This window comes from Scylla paramamosain, chromosome 27 (assembly GCF_035594125.1).
Source record: "Scylla paramamosain isolate STU-SP2022 chromosome 27, ASM3559412v1, whole genome shotgun sequence".
Taxonomy (NCBI): Eukaryota; Metazoa; Arthropoda; class Malacostraca; order Decapoda; family Portunidae; genus Scylla; species Scylla paramamosain.
Window position 1 is genome coordinate 3,109,336 of NC_087177.1, and position 10,729 is coordinate 3,120,064.

A 10,729-nucleotide genomic window follows, 5' to 3' on the forward strand; every position below is an offset into this window, starting at 1 on the left:
CATGACTCGCCTTCAGGTCTTTCTTTCCTCCCCTCTTTCTCCTTCTCTCCCCATTCTTTCATTCAGTTATTTAGGTTACATTGTTCTTTTCAAATCTACTTTCATTATAATTTTTTTTTCAATGGTTTTGCATTTATTATTATTATTATTTTTTTTATTATCATTTCTTCATTTTTATCATCTTGCTGCTGCTCCTTCCCATTCTTATCATCTCTCCTCTCCTCTCCTCTCCGCTTCCTCCTGGCCTCGTCCTCAGGCTCTCCTCTCCTCTCCTCTCCACTCCTCTCCTCTCCTCTCCTCCCCTCCCTTTAGTGCTCCTTAATTAACTCAGATACTCCTTAAAGCAGATGATGGTTGGCAATAAATAATTGTGAAGAATGGTTATTTACACACACACACACACACACACACACACACACACACACACACACACACACACACACACACACCATTCATTCTATAGATAAGAAGAGACTGTAATGTATATGTGGATCAAAGGAGGAGGAGGAGGAAGAGGAGGAGGAGGAAGAGAGAAATACGTGAGGCTTAGATGTGAGGGAGGGAAAGAAGGAAGGAAGAAAGAATGAGGGCCTGAGGGGAGAAAAGGGAGAAAGAGTAAGCTAGAGAGGAGAAGGAGGAGGAGGAGGAGGAGGAGGAGGAGGAGGAGGACGACGACGACGACGACCTAATAGGGAGGAGGAAGGGAGATGACTACACCTAATATTTACTCTAGTCTAAGAAGTAATTGGATGGTATTTGTATAAGGCTGGCAGGTCTGTGTCTGTCCTTGTGTGTGTGTGTGTGTGTGTGTGTCGGGTCTGTCTCTCACTGTCTGCATCTCTTTGTATTTTCTAGTTTTCGTTGTGTGTGTTTTTATTTTTATTTTTTTTCAAAGGGTTTCGTTTGTTTTTGGTTGCCTTTAACACACAGACACACACACACACACACACACACACACACACACACACACACACACACACACACACACACACACACACACACGTAATGTCTTTTCTCAGCGTCACATTACCTGCGTCTTTTGTGAGCCCGAGGTAAAAAAAAAAGGGAACAATAATTGGACAAAAGTATACGGTAAGAGATTTAAAGACTAACATAATAATTGTCCTCGTTTCCAACATGAGCTCTTTGCGTGTATGTTAAGTTGAGAATAGGATATAAAAGAGAGGAGGAGGAGGAGGAGGAGGAGGAGGAGGAGGAGGAGGAGGAGGAGGAGGAGGAGGAGGAGGAGGAGGAGGAGGAGGAGGAGGAGGAGGAGGAGGAGGAGGAGGAGGAGGAGGAGGAGGAGGAGGAGGAGGAGGAGGAGGAGGAGGAGGAGGAGGAGGAGGAGGAGGAGGAGGAGGAGGAGGAGGAGGAGGAGGAGGAGGAGGAGGAGGAGGAGGAGGAGGAGGAGGAGGAGGAGGAGGAGGAGGAGGAGGAGGAGGAGGAGGAGGAGGAGGAGGAGGAGGAGGAGGAGGAGGAGGAGGAGGAGGAGGAGGAGGAGGAGGAGGAGGAGGAGGAGGAGGAGGAGGAGGAGGAGGAGGAGGAGGAGGAGGAGGAGGAGGAGGAGGAGGAGGAGGAGGAGGAGGAGGAGGAGGAGGAGGAGGAGGAGGAGGAGGAGGAGGAGGAGGAGGAGGAGGAGGAGGAGGAGGAGGAGGAAAAAAGTCGTCACAAAAAGTTGCAGGGAAACTCTGGATGTATGTCATGTTTTTTTTTTTTTTTTTTGTTATTGAATCTAAGCTCTCTCTCTCTCTCTCTCTCTCTCTCTCTCTCTCTCTCCCTCTCTCTCATAGCTTTATCTTGATCTACGAGTATACCACTGTCTTCACCCATACATTCATCGTCATCTGAATCCCAAAAACCACCCTCATTTTTATCATTTTTTTTTTCTCCTTTACTTTCGTCCTTACTCTTAAGCGGGTCTTCACTTCAACCCTTATCTTTACTTCTATTTACATCCATTCTTATCTCTATCCTGGCTTTTATTTCACCCCTTCAAGTTTTTTTCTACCTCGCTTAGCTGCTGCATATACTCTCTCATTATTAACTAAGGCGCGCAGTTGATATTTTCATGAATGACAAGCAGAAATTATTGGTAATCGAAGTTTTTTCTTACAATACTTTTTTTTAAACTTGAAATTCTGTTTTTATTTTTTTATTTACTGACTTGATTAAGTTTGCTTTGGGAGTGTAATTGTACTGTATACCCGTAGTCTCTCTCTCTCTCTCTCTCTCTCTCTCTCTCTCTCTCTCTCTCTCTCTCTCTCTCTCTCTCTCTCTTATTGACACTGGTTTATTATTCTTCATTCGATTACTGCAGTGACGGTGTTCGGATTCCCGATTTAATATTCAACAGTAATTTATGGCAGCGAAATAGTGAACACGACGCCCGCGTTCATTTGCCCCTTGTGGTGATTGTGTTAGTTATTTTATGTATGAGCAATATTGAGGTGGCGTGCGTGTAGGTGCGGCCTGTGGGTGTGTAGGGTGGTGCGGCTGTGGGTGTGGAGGGTGGCGCTGGTGTGGGTGTGGTGGTGCAGATGTGGGTGTGGGCTGGACTGTGGGTGTGTAGGGTGGCGCCGGTGGAGCGTGGGCTGTGGGTGTGGGTAGTGGCCTGTGGGTGTGGAGGGTGGCGCGGGTGCGAGTGTGGGCTGTCGGTGTGGAGGGTGGCGGGAAAGTGTGGCGGTGCTGGTGTTGCGAGGCTAGTGGGGTGCTGCAACATTTTTGCTTTAGACCAGTGTATGAATATAATATATATATATATATATATATATATATATATATATATATATATATATATATATATATATATATATATATATATATATATATATATATATTCACTGAAGAAGCAAGATAATAAGCTTTAATGACGAAATACTTTCCTAATTACATATATGCAGCATTTAACTGCCAAAATTAACTAACAGCACTGTGGCTGTCTTTAATGATGTTACTGCATGTTTTTTTTTCGCCATCTTTGGCGTGAGAATGGAGAGGCACGCTACTCTTACAACAAGTCGCCATTTTAGCTGCTTCGAAAAAGTATCGAATGTTTTAATAATCGTCCTCGGCGCCCTTAGCTTGATGTATTCTTTAACCGTTGAGGATTCACCGGATGACGGCGACCAAGATCCAACTTGATGACAGCTGGCGCTGGAGACGCACTGTGTGTTGGGCAGTGGCCAGGATCGCGCTGCTTGTCTGGTGCTGCTTGTGTATGTGATGGCCTCTAATGGTCTTTGTGTGGGTGGCACGAGGGTTTGGTGCAGGGGATGGCTTTACCGGTGGAGATAAAATATTAATAGCATGATGAGACCTGGTGTAGGCAACTCTAGTTCGATAAATTAGTAAGTCTTCTGCAGAATGTTGCTCTATAATTAAATGGCTGCTGGCGCATCAGTATTATGTGGTTTCTTCCCTTCGCCACTCACTGCTGGCTGTGTGTGTGTGTGTGTGTGTGTGTGTGTGTGAGTGTGTAGGCTGCGGCGCGGGAAGCCCAGTGGGAGAGGAGGGCTGTGTGCTGTTGTCAGGCTTGGGTCATTTATCACAGACATGAAGGCTCCTCTGCTACATGTTTTCGTGCTTACAGTTATGCTCCCTCGTTAATAGATCAGTCAGTTTCCCTTGATTTGTGTCACATACCGTATTGGCAGGAAATAATCTTTCTTCCCTTAAGAAATAAGCCTATAGACCTACCGTCCCGTAAGAAATAAGCCTATAGACCTACCGTACAAGTCTCGAGGTATGAAGTTGACCTCACAGCTAACTTATGCTTTAGACGTTCAAACATATCCCTTCCCCTCATTTACCCCACACACAGAGGACAGAGATGAAAGCTGTTCGTCTCATCGTGTCTTTCATTTTCTTAAGTTTGATCAGTGCCATCAACCCTCCTTGGTACTCCGGCAAGTAACTCTATAATATATCGTCTTGCACTTCTCTTCTCTCTTGAACTTAATTAATGGGTCTCCCGCTGCACAATACCAATACCCCGTGCCTGGTTTGCTGTCATGACCTCTATTACTGGAATAAATCATCAGCATCAACATTCCTTCCTTCGTCCCTTACACTTCCTAGCTCCAGAATACTCGGTCTTGTGTTCTCCGCTTTGAGTGAATTATCAACACACAAGGAAATAAACTGAATATCACTGAATTTTTGTAACTTTTCACTGTTTGCTGTTTCGGAGGCGGTGGTTTTTTTTTTTTTTTCAGCTTTTGACAAGACGCTCTGGGACTATTGATACTCTTATTGCTATTACTTATGTTTATTATCATGTCACTCTCCCAGTTATAGTAAGGAGATACATAAAGACACAGAAGCGCACAGTTCTCTATAATTTCAGATCCTCCTACATTTTTTAGTTTCATCATAAATATAATGTTTTTAGTCACGGTTAAACTAGGAAGAAGGATGCGTGGAGAGAGAGAGAGAGAGAGAGAGAGAGAGAGAGAGAGAGAGAGAGAGAGAGAGAGAGAGAGAGAGAGAGAGAGAGAGAGAGAGAGAGAGAGAGAGAGAGAGAGAGAGAGAGAGAGAGAGAGAGAGAGAGAGAGAGAGAGAGAGAGAGAGAGAGAGAGAGAGAGAGAGAGAGAGAGAGAGAGAGAGAGAGAGAGAGAGAGAGAGAGAGAGAGAGAGAGAGAGAGAGAGAGAGAGAGAGAGAGAGAGAGAGAGAGAGAGAGAGAATCTTGTTGGGTTCATTTTATTCAATTCCCGAGTCATTTTATCGCATCATAGTTGGTTTATAGTTTTATTGCTATTTATATATGTTGCTTTAAATTATCATCCCGTTTAATGTTTATTATCTCTAGCGGTTTGATTTTTTATTTACGTAATTCCTTGCTTATTTGTTCATATGTTTGTTGATTTGCTTTCACGTAAATGTAGATAACTGATATGTTGTTATCTGTTTATTTATCTGTCTATATATTTTTCTATTTGTTTTAACTTGAAAGCCCCTTGAAAAAGAATAAACCCAGGCATTGATATCCATATTCAGTCTTCATTAATAAAGTGGTGAAAATAATTCACCATTGAATAGTTTCCCAGAATTCATAGCGAGGGACGCTTGCATAAATCTACTGATGAGGTGAAGGTTGTGGCGGTAATACACGTGCACTCTGAGGCTCACCTGTGTCTGTGTGTGTGTGTGTGTTTGTTTGCTTGTTTGTTGTTTGTTTGTTTGCTTGTTTGTTTGCTTGTTTATTTGTCTGTCCAGTTTAATACGTGTGTGCACTGTGAATATTTATAAAAAAAAGTTGGAGCGGCTGTGCTCGAGTTTATTCATTTTTTGCCCGTAACTTGTTTATTTTTCCTCTGAAAATTCAATTCCTTTCAATAAATTACAATAATTCATGCTTTTATATATATATACCTTTCTCTATATATCACAGAACAAGCAGACACCCATGCGCGCACACGCACGCGCATTACCTCTTTTTAAATTTATGCACACATATATAAACCCTATTTATATTTAATTAATTCCCATACGTATGCAGGGCTGCGAACTGAATAATAATACACACACACACACACACACACACACACACACACACACACACACACACACACACACACACACACACACACACACACACACACACGCATACACACACACACACACACACACACACACACACACACACACTGTTGACCTGACTGCATTGCTGGTCTAATCAACTCCAAAAAATAAACAATAGTGTTTGTCCTCATTGCTGTCTGTCAGTGTGCGTTTGCTGGTCTGCCGGTCAGTCGCTGTGTCAGTCAGTCAGTCAGTCAGTCAGTCAGTTTGTTATGGTAGTCACGTGGTAAGTTTCTCACACACACACACACACACACACACACACACACACACACACACACACACACACACACACAATAAACACAATAACGTGGGAGGATCAGTGGGTGTCAAGAGGACAGGACGCGCTGGTTGTACGCAATTGAGAGAGAGAGAGAGAGAGAGAGAGAGAGAGAGAGAGAGAGAGAGAGAGAGAGAGAGAGAGAGAGAGAGAGAGAGAGAGAGAGAGAGAGAGAGAGAGAGAGAGAGAGAGAGAGAGAGAGAGAGAGAGAGAGAGAGAGAGAGAGAGAGAGAGAGAGAGAGAGAGAGAGAGAGAGAGAGAGAGAGAGAGAGAGAGAGAGAGAGAGGAGCTGGTACACTCTCTCCTATCTCTCCACTCTTCCACATTCCCTCCTCCCCACCATCCCAGTGAGGGTGATCTACGATGGAACGGCGGAGGGGAGGGAGGAAGTGGAGGTGCCTGGCTGGCTGGGGGAGGCTGGGGAATTTTCTACATTTGAGCTTTAGGGGAATTTAAGAGCGTATGAAAAAAAAAAGTATCACTGTGGTATTAATTTTTTTGGGGTGGAGAAGAATAGGGAGGAAAATAAAGAGAAAGTTATTTTTCCAGTTCTCGTTCTGGTAGGCAGTGTGACCATCAAGAGAGAGGGAGAGAGATTTGGTGTGGATACAGCAGTTAAAGAGTGAAAGTTTTGGTATTATCTTTTACCAGTGGTGGAGTTTCTTTTTCCCTGCGCACACACTTATCATTCTTCTCTTATCTCCTTCCTGCTCCTCTCTTTCTTCCGCATCCCTCGTAAATTTTCACTGCATTTCCTTTCTCCTGGTTCACTCCTTCGTTATCTTTTACCATATATAACCAACCTTCCTTTGTGTGTGTGTGCGTGTGTGTGTGTGTCTGAATCTCTCTCTCTCTCTCTCTCTCTCTCTCTCTCTCTCTCTCTCTCCTTCCCCTTTAATTCGATCCTCCAATTATACGATGTAAATCCGTGAGCCTCTAATCTTCTCTTTTCGTCTCATTTACTTAGCATTTTTCTCACTCGGTTCACAATATTATTTTTCTCCTTGTCCCGTCCCCTCACCTCTCCTATCCTTCTATTCCTCATCTCTCTCCCTCGCACTCTTTCTTCCTCGTTTCCTTTTTTTTTTTCCATGCGCTGTTCCCTTGGGCTCCTCTTTTAATTCCGCATTTCATCTTTCCTCCTCGGCTTCGTTTATCGTCTTTCTCTCTCACGCTTTCCACTTTTATCTCTCCTTTAATATATATTCTTCTCTCCCTTTATTTTTACTCTTCTCTCCGCTGCATTATTATTTTTTTCGTCTTCTCCTTTCAGAATTTCGTATTTTATCATTGGCTTTAAGGTGTACGATTTTTTTTTTCGTTTGGTACTTTTATGCAGTCCCACCGCTTGTTCTGAGGCGCCTCCTTAGGGCCGATTTTCAACACAATACCTGAGGGAGCTGCAACAGGTGCAGGAGGAGGAGGAGGAGGAGGAGGAGGAGGAGGAGGAGGAGGAGGAGGAGGAGGAGGAGGAGGAGGAGGAGGAGGAGGAGGAGGAGGAGGAGGAGGAGGAGGAGGAGGAGGAGGAGGAGGAGGAGGAGGAGGAGGAGGAGGAGGAGGAGGAGGAGGAGGAGGAGGAGGAGGAGGAGGAGGAGGAGGAGGAGGAGGAGGAGGAGGAGGAGGAGGAGGAGGAGGAGGAGGAGGAGGAGGAGGAGGAGGAGGAGGAGGAGGAGGAGGAGGAGGAGGAGGAGGAGGAGGAGGAGGAGGAGGAGGAGGAGGAGGAGGAGGAGGAGGAGGAGGAGGAGGAGGAGGAGGAGGAGGAGGAGGAGGAGGAGGAGGAGGAGGAGGAGGAGGAGGAGGAGGAGGAGGAGGAGGAGGAGGAGGAGGAGGAGGAGGAGGAGGAGGAGGAGGAGGAGGAGGAGGAGGAGGAGGAGGAGGAGGAGGAGGAGGAGGAGGAGGAGGAGGAGGAGGAGGAGGAGGAGGAGGAGGAGGACGACTAAAGTTCACCTGATAATGATGAATTTTGTCCAATTTCAGTGTCTTATTTTTCAGTCTTCCCAACTTTCGCCAAATACTTATGACTAAGCACACACACACACACACACACACACAAGGAGGGGTGCATGCTGAAAGACTTCCGCTCCTGCCGGGTAGCTCCGGCAGGTTACATCCTGTGCTTATTCTACTCCTGGTGAACACGGGTCATGCTAAATGGAGGTTGCTCCGCCACACTGATCTTCAGCCCGACAATCTTAGTTTTGAGCAGAGTACCGGGCTGATGAATGCACTGATGGCAATTGTAATAATAATAATAATAATGATGATAATAATATTGATAATAGTATATATATATATATATATATATATATATATATATATATATATATATATATATATATATATATATATATATATATATATATATATATATATATATATATATATATATATATATATATATATATATATATATATATATATATATATATATATATATATATATATATATATATATATATATATATATATATATATATATATATATATATATATATATATATATATATATATATATATATATATATATATATATATATATATATATATATATATATATATATATATATATATATATATATATATATATATATATATATATATATATATATATATATATATATATATATATATATATATATATATATATATATATATATATATATATAATTATTATTATTGTAATAATAATTACAATAATGGTGATATATAGTTCTGTCATGAACAATGTAGGAGGATCTCAAGTTGGTCAGAGATAACCTGACCTTGAATGTACAGCTTGAATAAACTTCCCAGCATAAACTCCCCCAGCCTGCCTGAGTCCCGCTCCCGTCACGCAGTGCGTGTGGCACCGCACCGCCCTCCGCCTCGACGTGGTGGCGCGAAACACGAGTTACGGCCACATAAAGTGAGCGGTTTCCGGAAAATTAATCACATTACAATACCATGAATTTATGAGGCAATGGTCCAGCGTCCCTGCTACCAACCAGCGTGCTGAGCTTCGCGGCCTGTTTGTGCGGGGAAAGGGACCGCTAATTAATGGCTCGCATACGTACATACCGACGTAGATCCATTTGTGTATGTGTGTGTGTGTGTATATATATATATATATATATATATATATATATATATATATATATATATATATATATATATATATATATATATATATATATATATATATATATATATATATATATATATATATATATATATATATATATATATATATAATGTAAAAATAATCACACACACACACATGTGTGTGTGTGTGTGTGTGTGTGTGTGTGTGTTTTGCTCTAACGAATTTGTACATTGGAAAATTAAAGGATGCCGGGACTGCCCTTTCGCCTCGCCTGGCCGAACTTATCTGGCGTCGTGGAGGAGAGAGCGTGGTGGCAGGCCGCTGTGTGGGTGGCTGGAGACGGAGCGGCATTGGGCGGGGAGTCGAGTTGAGAGTGTGGGTGAAGGGAGATGGGCGTGGCGGGAGGTGAGAGGGGGTGGATGAGGAGAGGTGGGCGTGGCGAGGAGGTGAGGGAGGGTGGATGAGGAGAGGTGGGCGTGGCGAGGAGGTGGATGGGCGGTCGCTGTCAGACGAACCACGAGGGAGATTCATGGTGTAATTACTAGAGGATTAAGTATACGCAGTACGGAGGCCACGGTGCCACACTCCCCCCATATCCCTGCTCCCCTCCCCCAGCCTTCCTTATCCCTGCTGCCCCGTTCTTCTCTACCTCACCTTTCACTCTTGGCATTTATTTTCCATCTCTCTCTCTCTCTCTCTCTCTCTCTCTCTCTCTCTCTCTCTCTCTCTCTCTCTCTCTCTCTCTCTCTCTCTCTCTCTCTCTCTCTCTCTCTCTCTCTGTACTTCGTTCCATCCTTATCTCTTCTCCCTCTCCTCAGCATCACCCGTGCATCATTCCTCTCCTCCATTTTTCACTTTGCATTCACACCATCGGCAATGAATCTTCGTCTCATCAGATCCCATTCTTCTTCCCAAACGGCGTCTCTCTCTCTCTCTCTCTCTCTCTCTCTCTCTCTCTCTCTCTCTCTCTCTCTCTCTCTCTCTCTCTCTCTCTCTCTCTCTCGCTCACGCTCTCGCTCTTTTTTTTTATCTTCCTCTCACCCTTCTCTATTTACCTCTTTTGCAACTACGTACCGTTCATCTTTGTCATCCACCTCTTGCTCTTCCTTCGTCTCTCACTCCTTCATAGTATCTCTCTCCCTCTCTCCTTCTCCTCCTCCTCCTTCTCCTTCGTGAGCCCCGTTATGGTTTTCACCCTTTTGTCGTCCCTGAGCTGCCCCCTCGTGAGAGTTAAGACAACTTCGCGTCTTCGTAATTATTCCGCGAAGTTTAGGTCGTGTTTGGTTACGGGGAAAATTATCTCCTCGTCTCCTCTCGTGTCGGTGATGATCGAGGGGGAGGCCGGGGACACCATGACACCAGGAGGGGCTTGTAAGAGAACACGGGGGAACTTGTAGAGGTCGTGGGGAAAAGTGCTGGGGGACGGACAGCAGTGGGAAAAGGTTAAAACAGGATATAGAAGTAAGGAGTTTCAGTAGAGGTTGGGAGAAGGAAAGAGGAGGAAGGAGGGGCGTGAGCTCAGCTGGAGGAGTTTTATAGAGGGTTGCAGAGAGAGAGAGAGAGAGAGAGAGAGAGAGAGAGAGAGAGAGAGAGAGAGAGAGAGAGAGAGAGAGAGAGAGAGAGAGAGAGAGAGAGAGAGAGAGAGAGAGAGAGAGAGAGAGAGAGAGAGTGTGTGTGTTAGTGAGTCTTGGTGTTTAAAGGAAATAAAAAAAAACACTGATTAAGAAAAGGTAAAAAAATGTTCAGGAAATAACACGCACACACACGGCTTTTGACACACACCGTA

General features: G+C 43.9%; 1 protein-coding gene across 1 annotated transcript; it reads right to left on the bottom strand.

Moving 5' to 3' along the window:
• Window positions 1-2,392: 2,392 nt before the first annotated feature.
• Window positions 2,393-10,297, bottom strand: LOC135114394 (uncharacterized). Its single transcript, XM_064030296.1, has 4 exons — window positions 10,232-10,297; window positions 9,215-9,445; window positions 3,113-3,276; window positions 2,393-2,648 (listed from the first exon to the last, which is right to left on the bottom strand). The coding sequence occupies exons 1-4, from the start codon at window positions 10,295-10,297 to the stop codon at window positions 2,393-2,395; spliced, it is 717 nt and encodes a 238-aa protein (XP_063886366.1).
• Window positions 10,298-10,729: the final 432 nt, after the last annotated feature.

Coding starts and splice junctions, on each gene's coding strand:
- LOC135114394 (XM_064030296.1), bottom strand. CDS start 10,297: ATGGTGTCCCCGGCCTCCCCCTCGATCATCACCGACACGAGAGGAGAC. Junction 9,446..10,231: donor ACGAGGAGATAATTTTCCCC/GTAACCAAACAC, acceptor TTCGTCTGACAG/CGACCGCCCATCCACCTCCT. Junction 3,277..9,214: donor CGCCAGATAAGTTCGGCCAG/GCGAGGCGAAAG, acceptor CCACCGGTAAAG/CCATCCCCTGCACCAAACCC.